At 42.5% G+C, this 22,179-nt stretch overlaps 1 protein-coding gene and 2 pseudogenes across 1 annotated transcript; all 3 read right to left on the minus strand.

Annotated features, from left to right (window-relative positions):
- Window positions 1–1,155: 1,155 nt before the first annotated feature.
- Window positions 1,156–11,737, minus strand: LOC100837488 (annotated as a pseudogene).
- Window positions 11,738–13,815: 2,078 nt separating this feature from the next.
- On the minus strand, window positions 13,816–15,104 carry LOC104583864. The gene has a single exon (XM_010237736.3). It carries the CDS (start codon window positions 14,803–14,805, stop codon window positions 14,389–14,391), a length of 417 nt encoding a protein of 138 aa, XP_010236038.2. The 5' UTR covers window positions 14,806–15,104; the 3' UTR covers window positions 13,816–14,388.
- A 3,257-nt stretch (window positions 15,105–18,361) lies between these two features.
- On the minus strand, window positions 18,362–22,121 carry LOC100844480 (annotated as a pseudogene).
- Window positions 22,122–22,179: the final 58 nt, after the last annotated feature.

A 22,179-nucleotide genomic window follows, 5' to 3' on the forward strand; every position in this document is an offset into this window, starting at 1 on the left:
TGTCCCACGGACGCCCTTCGTGAGCCGCGGCCCGGTTCCGGATATCCTCCCTGGAGCAGTGCAGCCCCCGCTGGCCATCATACTTGGCTTGGCAATACGACTGGGGCATCTACGAGTCTACAACCTTAGTATTTTGGTCAAAATAGAACAAAATGGATTTGAATTAGACCTACTTCAAATCCGTTGCGTGAAAAAAAAACATTTCCGTTGCACGGCAAGCGTTGCAGGTTTTTTCTTCCTAAAACAAGTGTTGCGTGGAAGCATATTCTTGTAATTTATAAAACACATGTTTTCGCTACAATGTTTATGCTTCGTATTTGTAAACACGATGTTTCCGTTTCATATAAGCATGCTCATACGGACGTCGTCTCTACACATCGCTAAAAAAAAACCTTCCTCGCTGGCAGGTGGAGGCACATCATACTAAGGTCGTCGGAGGTTGGTTGCAATGGTGTTCCAACGTATTCATTTGGTGCTCTACGTGTATTAATACTGACGTTATGACTTGAACGAAATGTTTAATCCATTGACATAAGGAGCAAACGCTTCTTGCCCATTTCGTCATGCGTCAATTCTTTCATTCTCCAATCTACCTCAACATCTTTTCTCTCTTCTTTAATGAACGACATAGCTCTTTTCATCTTTCCTTGAAAAAACATCCTTCCTCCCACTTTCCCGACCCACCTCATCAGCATCTATGTGTCCCCCTCCTATTATTTCTTCTTCCTTACTCTTGCGGTCTTGCCCACTTTTCCGTTGCCCTCCATCAACATGGTGGGACTCGCACCGATCAAGCCACCGTCAAAACCCGAGGGCGCTAATATTAACTGTCTAACCACCAATGAGCCCCTAGGGGTGTTCTCATTGTTGGCCAGTTTTCTTTCCCTCATGTCTAGTTTCCAATTCGCTCCTCCGTTTACAACCAGTTTTAGTCGATCAATGTACAGAAATTTGATTATTTTAATAGGTTTGATTACCTTGCGGAGCACGACACTTCTCCTAAGTTGGGAGAGCACCAAATGAAGGGGACAAAACTCTTGACACTCTTTCGTCGCTCTGAAGGTCGCGAGGTCCCTGGAGCCAGTTGACCCCCAACAGCCCCAGCAAGGTCCCTTGGAGGGGCTCTCCCCTTGAAGTTTATAAGTGAGGACAGAATGAGCAACAGCCCCAAGTTGGATATTTATAGGGTTAGTAGTACAAATGGACATATTCTTACAGGAAAATTTATGGGTTCACGATGAACCTAAGTACATGTATCAGTTCTTTTTGAAAAAAAATAGAACCTGAATCAGTTACACTAGAAGCAGCTCCTCAAATACGTTATCTGGATGCCATAAACGAGGTGCATGTGTTTTAAATCTGCCCCGTTCTCACATAAATTACAATCTGACAAGAGAACAGAGATCACTGGATTCAGCTAAAAAAACAAAATTACGGAGCAAAATATTTTCCTGCCATCTGGAGCCCAGCTTGCATAATTACAATTGCCAGATACTGGGTTAGCGAAAGGATGACAAGATAAGTCTATCAGATTGCACAAACTGACTAGCCGATTCTTGTGGGGGCAGAATTGCATGTCTATGATCTCGACCTGGAGCAGGGAGCAGGAAAACAACTGGCGTTGTCAAGGCACGGTCTAATTCTTGTGAGAGGATAAGGTCTCAAAAGGACAATCCTGTGAGGTTGAAATCACCTCATCTTGCTTATCAGCGAGTCTCCTCAATTGCCAATAGCATGCATGTGGGGAGCTAGAACCACCATACACTGAAAACTGATAATGTTTGAGGCGGCGCACGCAGTACCCTCTCTCTTTGTGTGTCGTAGAAATGTGTTCTCTTCTCTGGGAGCAGTCTTAGCAGCCCGCGGGTGTGAGGAACTTGTCATAGGGGCTCAGGACTGGAAGCTTACAGAAACTGGATTGGAATTGATCGTCATTTGTGTGCAGGATTAGCCGAGCTGTTGGGGAGTCCGGCTGAGTCGATTCAAGCTTCCCCGTGAATGATTCGTCAACCTGCAAGTAAAAGGAACCTTGTGAGCTTACTGGCGTCTGGCGGATGTCCATAGTAAAGGCAAACATTTGAATGTTATCACAACAATGAAAGGAACCGCTCTGATGCTTAACTATACAGTGACTTAGTAAATTAATATAATTAGAAGGTATAAGCATATGAAAAAGATACAAGTCTCAGAAAATTATATATACTGATCAGAAATGCCTCAGATTGACTGAAAAAGCAAAGACAAAATAACAAACATAAAACAAGAAACAGGTAATATCATATCTTTAGGATGAGCGCTTTCATCATTTCATGAGAGCAAAACGCACTGGTTTGACGTATGTCCAGTTGTTCATTCCATAAGCAGTACATGTGTACAATTTCAAGATATTTTATTTAACTGTAGACAGCTCAAGTTGCTCATGATTTTTCTAGAGGTCACTAACCTCTCGTTGGTGGGCACTCATACAAACAGATAATTTTTCCCGCTTTCCAATTAAAAGGGCCTCGCACTGGTTGGCTACCTCCTTGAAAGATAAATCGTGGTTCATCGACACTGATAATCTTCCAATGTGATGAGATGTTTCTGAAACCTGCAGAAGTGATAACCTATTTTCAGCATGTACCTCTGCATCTTAAAAGGCTATTACTTCTACAGCTGTACAAGATTATGCAGTAACCGTGGTAGTATGGTACTATGCATACCCATTAATGATGTTTTAAGAGTACCTCCATATTCATGAAAGCCTTTCAGATTTTATGATGCATTAAACCACAGTGCAAGAATTAACTAGGAGATATACATACTGATTCAAGAAGCTGATTGACATCAAGTAGACTGTTGTCCAGTGGATGCCGTGACGAAGGTTCTGCTAAGCTGTCAGTTGGTTCAATAATGGTATCATCCTCAAAAACAAATCCCATGGGAATAACCTGCAAAATAAGGTCATTCTAATAAGAAAACAAGAACGAAAAGTTCACAGGATTTTGATATTTCCTCCATTGCTAAACAAGGCTGATCACCTCCAAAGATTTATGGTGCATCTTTGCATTACGTCCAGAAGATTTTGAAGGCGAAGCAATAAAATGAGAACCCGCAGGGCAAACATCATCTGCTGAGAAATCCTCAAGCAACTGGTTCCTTATAGTACATAGTTCTGACTGCAAAAAAATAGCATATTGGCAAATTAACAATTACAGCAACAGGAAATGTCAAAACACAAGTATTATCAGGGTATCCAAGTGATTTACCTCAGATAGCTCCAAGCTATCAAGAATAAGAGAAACTCCTATTTGTCTTGACTGATCATTCATGTTGATGTTTGAGAGAGATTTCAGAGCAAGATCGTCATCTTCTTTTGAACCGTAAGCTCTCAAGCAAGGATCAACAGCATTGTCAATAGCCTGCAATCTGAGGTCTTCAACTAAACGAAGAAATGGATCAACCTGGTACACACATTGGGTATCAACAATCAACACAAACTGCATGTTCACACCATATATGATATCTATAACACAAAAGTCACATCCACAAGGCATGTAAAAGGAATAGGAGGGATATATATTGTTGTCATCAATGATCCCACCGAAAATCTTAATTCAATGTTTGACCAGTGAATTCTACGTACTCCCTCCATTCCACAATACAACGTGTATAGATTTTTCTCATTTGTTCCACAATACACCTCATTTTTCTCTTGGTATCCGCACCCGGCCAATAGCTACTCACATCCAATTGTTATTAACCCAATATGAGTGGTCAGGCATTAAAAACGAGAACTGCCTTGTTCCAAGTGCATAAATCTATACACGTTGTATTGTGGAATGGAGGGAGTAGTATATTTCGAGATGGTATTGTACTGGTTAGAATTTATCTGGCACTGGTCCCCAAAAGATCAGTCTTTACTCGTACAAAGAACTGATACTAAAAACTTAGGTGCTATTGGTGCGCAGGTATCTGGCTGAAGAAAAGGTACCTTTGCACCATTCATTATTTTTTCATTCCATTCAATAAGTATGATTAAGAAAAATTGTAGGAAGTGATCCTAGCTCAATTGGTTGGGTGAGTGGATGTACAATCCCACCACCTGGGTTCAAGTCCTCAAGTCTCCCTTACAGTTTCTTTCAAAAACGATTAAGAAATTGTTCCTTACTGTCGTTGGGAAATGAGTCCAGAGATATCTTTAGACAAAAAGAATGAACTGGTAGGAGAATCTACAATTTCACTTTGTGGACATAGGAACACAATTCAAGTTTACATTTATCCTCTTTGTGGACTTTGTAGTTTGTAGACTGCAAAGATGCCTTCACCAGACAGACATAATGAAGCAAGGATGTGTAATTTCACTTACTGTACTTTCAGTCAACAAATCTTTCACAACTGGAATGAGTGATGGAACGTTAAAAGCTTTCGAAAAGAACACAAGCATAGACGTTGCCAAAGTAAAAAGAGAACGCCTGCGTGATGGTGGCAGAAAACCTGCAAAACATATTTCATTACAGAAAATAGTTAGCATATGCGACTTCTACTGCATATATTCACACAGTATGGCATACGTACTCAATAATCAATATGAGTCATCTAAGTGGTGGTCCATTTACATAATCTGAGAGTAGTTTCTATCATAACTGGAGCTAAGGAAACATGCTAGCAACATACTGAACCATTATTGACACAACTTTTTACTGCCCATAATGAATAGAGAAGAACCCAGATGCTATGTGGTTTCATTGTGAATTAACACCCAAAAGTTAACGAAGACCTTTCAGAACTATCAGTCTATCACTACAGAAAATAACTGAACAAACAAGTAGAAAAATATGCCAAAATAAGTGTTATTTTATGAAGCACAATCCAGTGGAACAACAATACTTCCATGGAAATAAATACCTGCTTGTAGTGAAACACTTCTTAGTGAAAAGGCTAGCTGAAAGCTGCCAACCAAAACTTCTAGACGTGAGTTCTGCAGTAGGTCAATTAGGTCAAATCACAAAAAGAGATGGAATCAAATATCAAATAAAATCTTGCAGCTCTGGAGCTATGTAATTAATATTAAAAATTAGATACATATTAAAATCTTCATCAGGAAAAAAATGGTCAATTATCTTAACCATGCAATGGCAGAGTATGGATGTTGATATTTTTCTTCTATATAAACTTGGTCAAACTTTGACTAAGGACAAAATTTATTATGCCTCCTTATATTTTGGAATGGAGGGAGTAACAACAAAGCAGATAAACCACCCTCTCACCTGGGCTCCAGAAAATAGCAGCATCAAGCTATATGTATGTGAAATTGCTTCATAGCTTCGTGGAATATTTTCAGGTGACAGTGCCTGAGTCCACAGAGAGGAAAGCAGAAGATCTGCCTGACGAGCACTCAGCATGAGGGTGACTGGATCCTGCATGTAAATGAATAAAACTTCTTGTTCTGCTGAGAAATAGGCACAGTTACTAAATAAGCCTATTAGCCACAAGAAAGCAGAGTCTAATAATACATACTGCTTCCTGAGTATGTCCGCTCGGGTTACTTATTTCTGTTGCAGACGGTAAAGATGTTTCTTTTGTACTAGTCATCCTTTGGAGAGTCTGTGACTTGAACAATTTTGGCTCATCATCGCTGGCCTGATCTGAATCCTCTCTGATGGGTATTAGATTTGTGTTATCCAGGCGTGGACTTCCGCGAAATGAAAACGTGTCTCTTTTTAATTTCCCAAACAAAGCTGCAGAAGATGAAAAAACTGACGATGTCCTAGATAATGTTCTCTGAAGATTAATCTTGCTTGTCTGCGAAGTTCCTGAGAATGAGCATGGAGAGACAGAAGAGGGAACAAGAACAACAGAGAAAATCCTGTGTGCCCCTAAATGTGTCTCGCAATCTGGGTAGACCATTGCTAGAAGCAATTGATGGAACAATGCCTCAGGAAATGCCTACAGTGAGTGGTACATCTGTTAAAGGTTTTGTACAGAAGAGGACAGAAAGACATATTTTCAACCGACATACTTTGCTCTGATATGACAAGTTTGGTAATGATGCAATTATTTGAGCAGTACGGTATGCCGCAGAAATGGTTGACCGTGCAACAGGTGTGGTCGTTGAAATATTCTCCAGTACTACAGCTAATGTGTCAAGAATAGGTCCAGCATTGCCAACCTGAAAAGCATAAAAATCAATCGAAGGATCATATATACATGGGTGGGCATGGGTTGAAAATGATTGATGGCTTGCAGATATATATAGCTAAAGGAAAGGATGAATAAAATGAATTCTGAAACGTCTTTAGAGAAAACTGACCTTTCTAGACAACTGAACAAGGCATTCATCTGCAGCTTTCCCATATCTGTTATTCCATGTGACCATGTCATCTCCAGGACCTGGATCACCGACCAAGGATTGCATACTTTTACCCAAATGCCGGACCATATCACTTATGGCAGCCATTATTGCAGTCGAAGATTGAGCTTTGGAATGCTCAGCAAGGCGTGCGGTAACTTCAATGATGTCTAGAATCATATCCGGTTGTTTCGATACATTCTTGTGTTCAAGATGCTTGACTAACATGGATAACAATATATGCGCGTTCTGTCCTGCCAGCCAATAGTTTAAAATCATCAAAAAAGAATGGGGAACTTATCAACATTAGCAAAAATTGAAGATAAGCATGCCTGTGTAGATTTTTTTCCTGAAACTCACAACTAAATCTGTGTCATTTTGAGGGCACGAGTCTTACAAAAGCAAAGACCAAAAAACGATAAGAAAAAGAAAAACAGAAGATAACAAACCAGCTGAAGATAGAAAAGAACTGTACAAGGAACACAAAGAGAGCCAAACAAAAAACTGTACACCTAATCTAAAATATCACATGGAAATGTGAAGTGTATATTGATAAAACACGGAAAGTAATATAAAGTAAACTGAAGAAATAATGGATACCAGATTTCTCCATTACAATCTGCATATCCAGAAGGACACACAGTGCAAGTCCCTTGGAAGGTGACCACAGATTGTTATTATCAAAATAACGAAATATTGTTTCCAGAACTCGCCGGATAGTTGTTGCTTCTCTGGATATTCTAGCAAGGTTGTGCAGACAAATCCCTGACCAGAAATTTGGACTTCCTGATTCTTCTCTGTGCAGGAAAAATTATTCAAAGAGATAAGAATTAGAGAAACCTATTTAAAAAATAAAATTCTAAAAACTCCATGCCTAAAGTTCTTTACATTGTCAAATTTAATTCACCGCGGGCAGCTCTAATATCTTTCCATGAAGAAACCCTTGCCAAAATGGTAACAGAGGAAGGTTCATGACCTTCAGCTTTGAGAACTTCATTCACCCAGCGAGCCCTTTTGTCTTCACTGGTGTCATCATTATTCTCAGATTTTGCATATGGGCTCTCGTAGTTTTCCAGAACTGCAGACACAACCTGCACAATCAAAAAAAAAAAATTGAGAACAGAAGTAGGTTGGCAGAATGGCATTTATCCTGATACATCATTGTGCACCTTTGGTCATATGGTCTCCGCAAAGTTAAGAACGACTGGCATGAGTAGAAGCTTTATGCTACATGTTTTGAAGGAACAGATAACTCAGAGCTACCAAAGACAGCTTCGTGTTCGGTTAATCATATAACTTATAATATGGAAAGATTGGAATGTAGTACTATGCTGTGTGAGGTTCTTCAAACTATCCAAACTAAAAGATCGACAATAGTAAGACCTTGAATTGGACTAATAACTGCCTGATTATTTGTGTTCCTAACATTATCATAATGGAAAATGGAAAATACTACACTTACATTGTCAAGTTCTGCAGAGATATGAGAGTGCTCACCCATAAACCAAACCTGAAAAAACATGCAAATCGACATTAGACATGAAAATTTTGGATAGACAGCATGAAACGCAAATGTAGAAAAGCAGAAAATGAGATGAGCATGTTTTTTTTAAGAATCTGTAGGCGAGCCTCTGACAGAGAATATAATAACAAACAAAAAAAACATTTTTAGGTTTTGCCAGAATATATGGGGGGATATTTATTGTCCTGTGCAAGGCCCATTTTTTTCTCAAACGCGCACCTAAATGTGTGTCATTCTGTATTACAACTTACGAGAAGACGTTAAAATGACGCAAAACATATATCAAGGGCAAAACAGAGAAAACACCAGACGGGAACTAGCCTACAAGAGGCCAATTGTTTTGTTGAGGGGATCAAATAAATGATTTTTTTAAGAGAAAATGAACATTTTGAGGAGGTGCAGGATGACATTGCCTAACCCTACCATTTGATGTCACCATCCATAAAAACATCATGCAGTACAAGCTACCAGTAAGGCAATCAACTGCAGAGCTACAAGGTATAACAAAATAAGAGTACCATAGATGAAAGGGCCTGGAGCCCAGCTGCATGAAGAATAGATATCTTCTCCTTCTCACCCATCTCTTGGGCCAGCTGGCATAGTTTAGGAATTTGGCTCTCTAAATTGAACATGTAAGTGCTATCAACCTGTAGTGAGAAGAGCGTAACACACAACTCAAAAATTTCTGAAAAGCGTATTTGTTGGAATGATACATGCAAAACTAAAAACTATTTCAATTTGCAAATTGATGCCTACCCAAATGTTCAAATACCTGGTAATTTACAAAGTCAAAAAGTGTTTGACACGCTATTATCCGTAAGTCATCATGTCTATTTTGCTCCAATGTGGTCTCTACGATGGTTAATATGCTATTGGCAAAAAGTGGTCTGCAAAACAGTGACTTCACTTATTATAGCAATTGTCCACACAAACAGAACATAATTTTGTGCATTGTATTTGTAGAACTTCTAATGTTGTCAGAGATCAGATCCTGCCTCAAATAGTTAACCTTAAAAACATAATTTAAGCTAAATATACATTGGATAATACTCCCTCCGATCCATAATAAGTGTCTCAGATTTAGTACAACTTTGTACTATGTTAGTACAAAATCTGAGACACCTTATTATGGATCGGAGGGAGTACTAATGTAAGTGATACTATCTTATATAGGCATGACATAGCAAGTCTGTCAATTGGAAAGTAGTAATCATATGACTCAGAAATATAGGTTACAAAACTCAAACATTTAGCATTTAGAACTTTCAGTAATGTATTCAAGAGAGAAAATACAGCTATGTTTCCAAGCAAAAAATAACTTACAGTTGCTCCTGACAAGAACATATCACCTTTCGGTAAATTGCCATGACAACTTTTACTGAGCCAAAACGCTCAGCTCTCAATTCCTTGTAGAACTTCTGCTCCAAATAAACCGTAATCTGTCACAGTGAAAGTCCATAGGCATCATTATTTATGCTATTGTACTTGTTCCTTTAAATAAAATCATATGTAATTAATACTCTTTTTTTACAGCAGTAATTAATATTCTTTGTTCTTAATTGAAATACCTTGCCAGTTTCTCAAAGAAATAAGCGTAACGAGGAAAATATCAAATCCATGAATAGGGTAAAAAATCAGGAAACTTAGTTTTTTTTCCGTATAGCCCTCAGGTTCCACCATTTGTCTTACAAAAATTGTTTTCCAGCAATTTCGACTAGAAGATACCATGCATAGACTGAACATGTACCAGCAGAGATAGACTTAGATCTGTTAAAGCGCATATGCTGAGATTCATGTGTTCTGTATGACAACTAACCTCTTATTGTCAGTAGGAAAATCAGCATGGTGTAGAGTAGTTAATTTTCGGGTTGATTTTGTTTGGACGATTCCATCAGAAACCAATATAGCTACCGATGTATGAAAAATATGCCACTGGTTGTATATTTCTCAGGTCTAATATAGGCAGCTACCAGCACCCAAATAATAGAAGTTTGAAGCCAAGACTAAACAATTTTGCAGCAGACACGAGAGGAACAGCTCTACAGGCAAGCATTGCTCAATAGTTTAATAACCGCGAAAGAGCATAAATGGATGAGTGTAACCGCAGGACAACATCCTGGGTAGAAACATGGTGTAATCACACATCACCCTAAGTAATAATGAATTCAAACAGAGTATGACACTGGGAAAATTATGTTGCACAATATATATAGGTCTAAAAAGAAATACACCTTTGGAACACGCAGTGGATTTCTTGAAATATATTCACACAATTTGCCTATCTTTCGATCATTTGGTGCTTCATCCTGTAAAAGAACAACAAGCATCTAGAGGTCCTCAGTATCCTAATAGGTTTATACGAGATGTACTTTTTGCAGTGCACACATACATAGATGCTCAATCATAGGGCACCAAATATGGACACAAATCGACAAGATGAAATTTCGACCATTACTTTTCATATGACTACGTTAGCAAAATTACAGAACTAAAAAAGTATGAAAATAGTTTTCGTAATAAATCTAATGATAATTCTTGTCACAAGTAAAAGCTGAGTGGAAACTTTCTAGATTTTTTATTTTATTTTCGAAAGATCCAGCAACAGCTGGCTTTCATATATTAGCAGAGGGAAGAATGGAGGTAGTAACAACGAAAGGGCTCTGCATACGACGGATCTCGTACGACTTGCGTCCGACACTGCATTGAGACCGCACAACACCATGCATCAAGTGAAATCAATGGTGCCCAAACAGTGTCGTACAGAAACCGTATAAATTTTCGTCGTACGCATAGCAGTGCTCTAGTAACAATTCACAAACAGTGCTAGTCTGCTAGAACTACTGGCGGAGCGTCGTGGAGACCAAACTGGGCTGCGCCCCCCCCTTCCTCGGTGCTGCTTCCGCCTAAGTGCCTCCGCCGCCTCCTTGATTCCTTCTCCAACTTTCATACCCGACGAACTCCTCAGATCCACCATCTCCTGCTCCTCCATTCCCCGAGATCCTCTCCTTCCTCGGTGTTAGGTGTTAGGTCTTCGCCCCCGTCGACGGTGGCACCTGCACGGCAGCACTAGGGATCTTCGTTCTCTCACATCTGGGAGAACGACTGGACGACGGCAGCGCCTGCCTTCCCGGAGCACAGCCCGCCTGCCTGCCTATCTGAATCTTCCCACGGCCTGCGCCCCCACCCAAGCATCCAAGTTGGTGATTTGTTTGACCGCCACATCCTAATGAAACTCTGATCAGCGAGTCAGTACTTGCAAGCTGCAACTAGTGCGTCATTTTCTAGTTGTCCGTTCATACATATCTTCTTCATTTTTTGTGTGTTACATGCTCTGTTTATGAGACATATGTAAAATTAATGTTAGAGCACACGCATTAATATCTGATTAATCTTTCTCTTCCTTTAGATAAAACCCAGAGCGGCCAGCTTTTATTAGAGGTTTGATTGTATGAATCTTCTAACAAAAAACTTGCATGTCCTTGTTTGATACGGAGTATGAAATTAGCCCCCGCTTTGCTTTCCGTCACGCTCCGCCACTGGCTAGAACTACAAAATATTTAGAGTATGGTGTGGAAGGAACCAAACGAAACAAATGACTGGAGCTGAAATGAGCGGACGTACTCGATCAGACTAGGTAATTCCACTATCCATGATGCTCAATCAAAAACTAAAGCTAAACAAATCATACCTCATATACATAACCAGCAGTGAGTAATTAAAACCATTCAAAATGCACGTCACCTGCGACTTGGGGAAGATTTCAGCAAGCAACTTCTTGTACCGCTTCACCGGATGCCGAGACCGGGTTCGCAGGTCGGGGCAAAGGAAACATAGGCTCTCGCACGTCGTCATCACCTCCCTGGATACACCACACCCATCGTCATCAGCACATTCAGCAGGACCCCTCAAACTCCACCATCACTCATCACGCAGCATATGCAATACACCACTGCAGCACTGCTCCCAAGTATAAACCACCTCTCCAAAAGAGAACACGTCAGCGAAATCCTATCGCGCCCAATTACACCTACAAGTGCCAGGATGCATTGCCCTTCGGATATAAAAATAAATCTACCATCGCCGCTCAACATCTATGCGCCAACTCCGCCATTAAAAGCGACCACACGAATGCACAAATAGCCCGATCCGCGGCAGAAAAAAAAAGCAGCATTACCCTTCGGATATGAAAATAAATCAAAATGCCACGGAATTTGGGCAGCACGCATCCGCCCGCGACGAAAGGAACCCCTGATCAGCGGCGAAAACAACGAATCGGTTGAGAATTCGGCCGTCGTATCGTACCTGGGGGGGAAGGGGACGATCGACGAGAGACGGACGCACGCGCGGCTGGTCCGCGCCTCGCGGCGATCGGTCGGTCGGATTCGGAGTAGGGATGGGGGGAGGGAGAGAGAGAGAAGGGGAGGGGCAAGGGCGCGGGGCGCAAGGGGCTCCTCCTCTTCCTCTCCTTCCTCTTTCCTCTCCGCGTCGTCTGCTGGCGCGCGGCTAATGCCGCTTGGGCTTTTCTATATCTGGGGGATGGAGTTTCCCGGCCAGGCCAGGGCAGCGTTTTCCGGGACGATGGGCTTGTATACGCACTGAGTTGCTGCCACCAACGGCTCCTTGAGCGATTGTGAAGAAGAAGAAAAAGAGCGACTCCATTGTCAAACAATGTGAACAAATTGCTGTAAAAAAAACGATGTCAACAAATTGAGGTCACATGTTTGCTGCAGTCACGAACGAGAGCAAATCGTGTGTCCATTTTTCTGGACATGTTGAGATATTCTCGTGAACTGTTTCATATTTAAAAAATAAACTTGATGGACATCCTAGCGTTAATGTTTCATATTTAACTTGATGAGCGAGTAGTATTTCCTTTTTATGTCAAAACAAAACAAAAGGATGGATACTATAACAAACCATGTACCCTCTCCGTCCCATATTAAGTGTCGAAATATTACATATATCTAGACGCTTTGTAGGTATAAATACATCAATATTTGGACAAATTTGAGACACTTAATATGGGACGGAGAGAGTACATGCTAATGGAAAATTTGTAATCTGAACATTCTTACCAAAATGACACGAAAACTACAACTACGATGAACCAAAGAATGAAAAATGAAATAGAAAAACAAATCAGAGTACATGAATAAAAAATAACCTTCATAAATAAAATTTGAAGATAAATTGAAGCTTTTTGAAGTTGTCGCAATGAGCTCTATCTTTTGGACCCCGACAATTTTGCATCCCTATACTCTTTTTAGAATCAAGCATATACTCCCTCCGTCCTGAAATAAATGACCGAGGACGGAGGGTAATCCGTCACTTATTTCGTCCTCTTTTCAAATGTTATACTTCCTATATTCCTGTACAATTTTGCATCCCTAAAACCTTTTCAGGACAGGCCACATTAATTTTCATAGAGCCGTTCATCCTGATGATAAAATTTGAATAGCCCTGTAAGATAATTGGCCCAGCGATAGATGGGCTATCCTGCGGGTTGAAAGGTGGCCTGCCAGCGTCACCCCGCAAACGAGTCGGGCTGCTTGACTGGACTGGCTGGGCTCCGTTGTTCGGAACCATAAGATAATCTCCACACATGCGTGAGAGATTGCCCTCAAAAAAGAAAAGAAAAACACGCGTGAGAGATTGAGATATCAGATCAGATCAAATTTCCCAGCACCCTCTTAAAAAGCAAAAACAAATTCCCAGCTTCGCTTCGGAATATACAGGCCAAAATCAAACCCCAGCGTGAGACACGCAGCTGGACTACCGACTGGCTGGTGGTGTATATACACTTGTGTCAGTGTCATGTGTCATCTGACGAGCGATGACGAGCCAACGGAACTTATATATGCACAAGTGCAACTATATATAACCAGCAAATCATCATTAATTAAATTACTCTGGGCCGCCTGCCGGCACAGCCGTCGTCGTCTTCTTCTCCCAAGCAACTAAGTACACAAGCTAAATGAAACTCTGAAAGGGAACATATAAGTATAGTACAAGCTAGCTAATTACATGACCTGGACGAAATATTAAGAAACTTTGATCGTGCAGGTTTCTTCTCTCGTTTAGTCTACTTAATTACACGTCTTCCACGAATTCAGGAACTAGTAATCAGTACCAATTGTACAGTAGTACTGTACGCGGTAGGCGCTAGCTAATTAACCGAAATCGAAGAACACGACGCACACAAGATTAAGGAGGTGAGAGCGGAAAAGAGAAGAAGGTGGGATGAAGAAGCAGGAAGAAGGCCAAGCTAGCACCAGATCGACGACAAGCGAAGCTAAAAGCAAAAGAGTATAGCACTTCGAAGGCCAATCAGGATTCAGGAGTACTATACATAAACAAGCACACGGGCGCACCCATGGCTCGATCGATCGATATGATCCCCTGCTCATGCCGTCATGCGCGCGCGCAGAGGCGCAGTTGCAGCTCGAATGCTCGATCCTTTGCGCGCTGTTGTCGCTGCATGTGTTGAGTAGTGCTAGCCTCTCGCGTCCGCATGGGCGGGCCGGGCCGACGGAGGTCAGCGGCGGCCGGGGACGGAGACGACGGGCGCGAAGGCGGCGCCGAAGGAGCAGTAGTCGGCGCCGGCCGCCTCGGCGCGCAGCGTGCTGATGGCGGCGGCGCCCACGAGGAGGTCCTCGAGCGCCCTGGCGTAGAAGGCGCGCAGCCGCCGCACCGCCCGCCGGTACGCCGCCGCCACCCACCGCATCCGCAGCCGCCGGATCGCCCCCAGCAGCCGCTTCCGCCCGCCGCCGCCGCCGCCCAGCCGCGCCACCGCCATCTTCTTCTTCCTCTGCTGCTGCTTCTTCGCCTTTCCCGGTAGCACCAGCGGCGGCCCCGCCGCCAGCAGCGCCGGCCGCCGCGGCATCCGGAACTGCACGCCGCGCCCGCGCCGCGCCCCGGCCTGGTCCGTGCTCTGTAGCAGTTCACCCCCCATCCCTCCGCGAATAATTTGCTTCCGATTGGAGTACCAACCAGACGCGTTAAGCTAGCCCGTGATTTATGCACTACGGAGTACGTACTACTAAAATTAAGTACTCCCACAACTGGTAGTACTCCGTACTAGTTTTATAAGATGATGATAATGTTAAGCTCGCAGCGCATTGTTTATCTCTGGTCTACTAGTACTGGCAAAGCTAGAGCCAAGAGAAGGTTACGGGAAAGTGGGATGGCGGCAGGTCTACGGAAGTTGACGTGCTACACACACACACGCGCAGCGGCCTGCATATATCCGATCATACACTAGCTGCCAACTTGCTTAATCAGTTAATCAACAAATGGCATCTTCAACCACTCTCACCCGTCACCCTTCAGGCCGTCGGGGTCGAGTTATGTATGGTGTGGGTTGCACGAGAAGCGTCTGTCTTTTTATTTATGAAACAACACGACGTGTTATTCGTTGCCAAAGAAGGTTGAGGAGAGTCGATCTAGGAGAAAAAAGAGTACAAAGAAGGGGAGGGGAGAAAAATACACGAGAAGAAAGTTCACAGAGCAAAAAGTAAAATCAAGATATATACTAGTACATCCTCATCTCCAGAAAGTCCGCCTCTTGCTGATTGAGAGCTACTGTAGCTGTCGCGGTTTGCCGGCAATGTTTGAAAATGAGAAGCGTATGTCCTGTTAGTTCTAGTCTTCTAGACGACGGGTTGTACACAGTACACTTGTACGTTTCCATTTTCGCATTCGCTAGGTAGTACGTAAACGACTGGTGTCAGTCCTTGCATGAGGAACAGGGAAGGAAGAAGAATATATCACCAGCCGGAATACGTTGACAGATTGCGACCTTTGTTGCGTGCTAGAGAGATCCATGCACGGAAATGCATGCATGTGGGCGCTAATAAATTCCAGTTTAATTAATAGCAGCCACTCCCAGCCAGCTGCTTGACACGGACGGCTGTGTAAGTAAAATCTAGCAACGATAATGATACATCGTGTGGAACAGCAAGGTGCACGTATTTGACCGGCCGGCGCCGTTCCTCGTCGTTACACACAGTAGCAGTACTGATTTGTTGGGATTGATCAGACACATGATGTACTGTATTATTTGTCCACTGAAAAGGATAGTTGATCTACTTGATTGTAGCTGTAGATGTCCAAATTTACAAGCCCAAAGGGAAAAAGTCTGGTTGGAAGCACATACAGCTGCTAGTTTGTTTGTCAAGGCACGGTTGCTATTTTGCAAAGTCCTTTTGCTGCACATGCCAACTTGCGTAGCCACGCCAGCAGCAGACATGGCTCAAGCAGCGGGAGCCGGCCGAGCCCCAGCAGAAACGAGATTCCGCTGCTTGTCTCCTTTTGTCTTGTGAGCCATGAGTCATGTGCATACCTTGAGCAGCAAGCACAGCAACGGACATTAAACAAGAGAAGAAATGGCCCGGTATGCGTCAGAGCTTACCTCAGGTTAGGCTGCACCCAGCTTACTAATATGGAGTACGAGATGAGAAACACATGGCCTAGCTACACCTACAGAAGGCTGCAGGTTGAGATATGCTCGTACTTCATTAGTATTTTCTATTTTTATTTAAAAGTCGGCAACGTACTGTACGGTAGTTCAGGCTCCAGAGGACGGATATCATGGACCGCCCAAAAAATATTTAGGCCAGGATTTGCGGGGTTGAAACCTCCAAAAAAATTGTTTTTTAGAGGGTTTGAAACCTCGTGAAAGGCAGGCCACCCGAGTCCAAGCCCACGGGCCACCACGGATCAGCGGTTTTTAGGCCGCGTGATTGTCCTGATAGACTACATTTTTTTATTTTTGAGAAAGTCTGATAGAGCAGTCCAAGCGGTGGAGTATGCCCATGGGTGTTCGACCACGGGCCACGGGCCAAAACCGGCTGGCAAGTGCTTCTACACATATCCGCTGACGCTTCCAGCCCGGCGCCACTGCTTGTCTTTTTTTTTTTGACCAGAGGCGCCACTGATTGTTGTTGTAGTGATGAAGTTTAGAAACCATGGTGTTCAGTTTTTTTGGCTTTCATATCTGTTGTTTTTTTCGAGGAGTTTTCACGACGGAGTATCTTATATTGAACGTTTTAATAGAAAAGGCATATACGGAGTAGAAGAATCAGAGAAAAATACCTCTACTATTTGCGTCTGATTGATACAGTCGAACGATGATATGCAAATGACGCAGTGTCTCCGTTGTAAATAACAGTTACTACAGCCAATGTGAATAATAAATCGATACACTGTTGATGTTTCATATCATGCACAAAAAAGGTCATCACAGACTCTGCTTCCTCCTCGGCAGCAGATCAGATCATCAAAAGCTAAAACGAAGAAGAGGAAATCAACAAGTACTAGTTAGCTAGAGAAAGCAGCTAAGAAACCAGATGCCTGGCCTGCCCCATGTACTTCGCGGGTGATACGAAAGCTGGTTCAATTCCTCGGTCGCAAACTCGCCATACCGGCTGTTCTCCTTTGCCGGAGGGTGCACTAGCTGGGACGCGGCTGCCTGACGAAGAGGCAGCAGTTGAAGAAGCTGCGGAAATTAAAATCACCTTGAAGCTTTCCATTCGAGATGTTCTTCCTAATTCTTTCACTTCGCTGTTGGCCCAGCTCAGTATACCAGCATCAGTAATTTTTTCTCCTTGGGAGCACCTTGGTCTGTTTTAACAATTGAAGGATGTTAAATCTCATCAGTTGCCATACAACATACAAGTGCTGAAAGACAATATGAAAAGCTCAAATTATATGTGGAACAACTTATGGACATCATTAGCATCCACAAAATTAGATACAGTCAAACTCAACATCAAAGATCGGTATTTATTTATTTACTGCTAAAAGAGAAAGGAAAATCATCTTATAACTTCTCAAGTTAGACGTCTTGACACTTCATTCTACAAAACTTTGAAGGTATACTTGTTAATACTAATGTTTCAAATTAGATGCCTTAACTTTTACGTTGAAAACCATTTGTTTCTCAGACCTCGTGAGAAATCAAACATTGGAATTCCTCGGACCAGTATTGTGTCCGGTCAGGCAGGCCTACATTGGGACGAGAGTGTTGGAAGCTGCTGAGGTAGACGATTCCTGAAGAGCCCACGCAGCTTACTGGAAAAGAGCTGCAGAACTGGTTAGGAAAACCTTCAAGAAAAATGTATTAGCTTAAGTACTCTCTTTTTTGTGCAAAAGCTTAAATACTAAAAATAGAGCATTACTTCCCACAACAACCCAGTCGGCCTCAAAAAATGAGCCCTGAGTGGAAGTCCCTACTTGGGCTCAAGTGCTTGCAGGCAACATACAAAGCTTAGAGCGCACCCATCCGGACAAAAAAAAAGTATAAACATAACATCAATTCAGCACCATGGATGAAACAAAAGGTTTAAACCTGAATGCCATTCATCCAGAAAGCAGTTTAACACGAACACAAGAAAGTGATAAACATCCTGACTTTTAAACTTTAGTCACAATGTTAGCCAAAAGAAAACATCCAACACAATCCAAGCACATCCAGCTCAAGGCACGTCATGTTAGATGCTGAGAACTAATCATCGATAGACTGGTGCCCCAACAAAAGAATAGAGTGACGAAACCAGCACACCAGGTCCATTAGCCGCAACAGGTCTCTGGTTGGACTGAGCATAAGCAGGGTTGGAAGTCTCATAAGGATACGGGAGATCCACAGCACGATTGACAAGTCGATCAGAACGGTAGAGCTCCCCACGAACACCACGAGCGGAAATCTCTCCTGGACGGTAGTCCATACGCGCATCGCGAGTAACAATCTCTCCTGGACGGTACAGATCCTCCACACGAGCACCACGGCCAGCAATCTCTCCTGAGCGGTAAGGACCCTCCACACGAGCACCAATTTCTCCTGGACGGTAAGGATCCTCCAGGCGAGCACCACGAGCAGAAATCTCACTAGTCCGATGGAGCTCCTCCAGGCGGTCAACAACAGATAATTCCCCAGGCTGTGCTGTATAATCCCTAGGAGGTGTTCGAGCAGCAATGCTGAAATTCAAGGATTTTGGTAGTCAAGAGCACATTATATAGCTTGAGTAAGGAAATTATAGTGTTGAAATAACCACAATATATTTAACTGTTAGTTTGAATTAGAAAAACCATACAAACTTACCGTTCATGCGCTGGATTCGCTCGAGAGCGGTAGTATGAGTCATCAGATGACGGAGCCAAATGGTGATAGTACGCTAATGGGAGATATCGTGACTCTGCTAAAGAAGTCACATGGTGAGACCCTACGGTAAGCGGAATATGGCTAGACTCCGAGCCAAGAGTAATGTGTCGAGCCTCGGATGTGGTAAGTGGTTGTTGATAATATCTGTGATCATCCTGGGCATTAGCCAAAAATTGACCATGACGTGACTCCAAAGGAAATGGAGCGAAGTGTGTTCCCCTATATGAGTCCTCAGGAGGAGGAACATGCACAACAACCTGCGAACGTCTTTCTTCAACAGGCAATGAATGTCGCCTATCTTCATATTGATGAAAATGCCTCTTTCTTCATAGCATGGCCTTTCATCACGATGATCCCTGGGAGCTGGTTGAGATACACTCATAGGCTTGAAAAGAGCCATTAGCCTACGGACCTGCATAAATAACATAATATCGATAAACAATACGGTAATAGATGGTACTTATGTCTGGAGCTGCTCCAATAATTATGTTGAATAACTACATACTTAGACAAAAATAAGATCCAATGACACTTACTTGTGTAGAGTCAAGCTCAGGATTGAATTTGCGGCTGGAAATGTAGTTTTCTTTGATGGCATGCTTGAAGCTACTCTCAGGAAGAGGAAGGCAGTCTTTATCAGTTGTAAATTTCACCTACATCAAAACACATCAAGCAGTTCTGAGTACAAACAAGGATATCATCTTCAGTTCTATCGACTCAGCAATTTCAATCAAGAAGTCATGCAGAATGATGTGTCCATGTCTTAGTGCTTGCCTGTTTGACCATTGTGTATGGGGGTGCAGTTAAAAAAAATATGGTACGCTAACAGGGTGAGCATGAACTCAACTGTTAGTAAGATATAAACAGCCCAACATACAAGATTGTAGAACTTCAACCTATGATCTACCAACCTTGAAATGAAACAAATTGACTTGAGAGTAAATATGTCTGCAAGCAAAACTATATCTGCATACAACGTACAGCTATGATGAACATGTTCAATCAACTCGACTACATACAGCCTCTTCAATTCCTAATCCATTAAGTTCTCGTCATGATAAACATCAGCGGTGGTCAACATCATGACAAATGGCAATTTAGCATTACCATAGCAATTACAATGGACAACCTACGTCAACATTTTTCAGAGGGATGAGATGCATCACTTCTGATATGATTGTCGGAACATCACCAACATCCCTCCAAAGGACTAAACAAAAGACCCTTTAGCAAGTAGGAAAAAAATAATGAATCACAAACTACTAAGAGAAGCATGCACATGTATTAAAGAAAATCTTTCTATAGAACAAAGTTAAATGAAGGACGACTCATGCACAAGAGGTGTTAGCTAGAGCCATGCTTTCAAAATAAAATAACAGGCAAATATACTTGCAATCCTCTAATGGGCCAAAACATGACCTAGCTTAGCTTCTCTTGATAGCACAGTTGTATAGGAGCAAGTGTGAAGGTACGCATTGTCGAGAAAGAGAAGTTGTGTTAAGTACAAACTATTTTGCAAGTGCTAACATGCAAACCCTTTACACAGAAAACTGATCGAGCTTTGGAGTTTGGACAGTTTGAGATCAAGGTTTAGGTAGGATCCCTCATGATGATTTCTCCATACGGGAGGTCATTAAATGTTTACATCCATTCTATCTTCAAGAATCTCCAAATTAATCTAGTCCATCCTATCTCAACCAACAACTCATATGAAGAGTGAGCATGCTATCACCGAAAAAATGGACTCGCGTCTAACTAGACCTTGTGCTTAATTAAGGGCTGAGACACATACACACTACACCTAGACGCAACCGCACGTAAACAGAACCTTAGTAATACCAACTAAATGTCATCCAGAACGATCTAAGGTGAGGTTATATGAGAACCCCTAATGCATAGGTTTAACGACTCGGCATATCTCATATTTGGTGCTTAACTTTGATGAATGCAAAGGCTTGCTTTACCGTATGAACAAACCATGCTTTAGCAACTTCATTACAATGTGGTTTCTTTCGATTTCCACGTCCCCTGTAAGTCTAAGTTATCATGAAGTCTATCGCAGAAGAATACTCCAGCATAAAAGGGAAGGAAATTCATCAATGGAAAAAAATTACAGAAATGGAAGGGGATAATTAGTTCTCACATCACAACAAGAATGAGAAAACATAGAGTACCTCGTAGAGGCATTGAGTTTGCTATTTTTGTATGCTACAGGAATGCATCGCAATTACAATTGGAAGATAGAACTACCATTTGATGATGGCAGCCCAAATCAAGCTTTGTCAGCTACATCTGCCGTAATAGCATGGGTGGAAGACAAATATCCCAGGAACCCTATGGACACGTGCACGTACTGCTTCTAACAAACCGGACATGAGCAGCCAATATTCTGCCAGTTGTCTATTACTATCTCCTTGGACACACCACTAATACTATTAGGGTCTGAAAACAAGGGCGCACATCATTTTTGTAAATGCTTACCAAAACAAATGCAGAATTGAAATTACAATGTACACTTGTTTGTGTTCAAAACTACCGGAGCACCTGAGCCACACACATCCTATGGGGAACGATACATACACACATAAAATGCAAAACAACTTCAAACTCTACCATTTTCACCACATATGGATCTAGATAATGGAAGGAAAGCATTACCTGGGCAGGGAATTTCCCATTAAATGCATTTCGGACAAGGTTTATCCCGCCCTTTGATGCCGCTCTATATACTCCGTACAACAGCTTCAAGTCAAAATCATAAAGGAATAGCTTTACCCCTGGATGGATCTTCTCCACCAATCCTTTCTTCCCCATGGGCAAGCCAAACAAGAGGTTCTGGAAGCACTCTGGCTTAGTCTGTGCATTGCACATGAATATAATCCCTCCTCCCTTGTTATCACTCCTTCCTTCTTTCTTGCCCCCCTCCTCCCTTTCCCCTTCTTCTCCTGTGACTGGTCCTCCTCCTTCCCCATCCCCTTCTTCTCCTGCGCTTGGGCAGCCTCCTCAACCTTCCCCTTCTTCTCCTGCGCCTGGGCGGCCTCCTCAACCTTACCCTTCCTGTTCCGCTTCCTCTTCCGACTCATCGCCCTCTCCTTGTTCTGCTCCGTCATGAACTTTTTCCTGGCATCACCGGACTAACAGTAAGGGGTGGATCTAGATGGTGTAGAA

This window comes from Brachypodium distachyon, chromosome 3 (genome assembly GCF_000005505.3).
Source record: "Brachypodium distachyon strain Bd21 chromosome 3, Brachypodium_distachyon_v3.0, whole genome shotgun sequence".
NCBI classification, from domain to species: domain Eukaryota; kingdom Viridiplantae; phylum Streptophyta; class Magnoliopsida; order Poales; family Poaceae; genus Brachypodium; species Brachypodium distachyon.

Bases quoted from the DNA above. Each gene is read 5' to 3' on its own strand.
- LOC104583864 (XM_010237736.3), bottom strand. From the start codon at position 14,805: ATGGGGGGTGAACTGCTACAGAGCACGGACCAGGCCGGGGCGCGGCGC.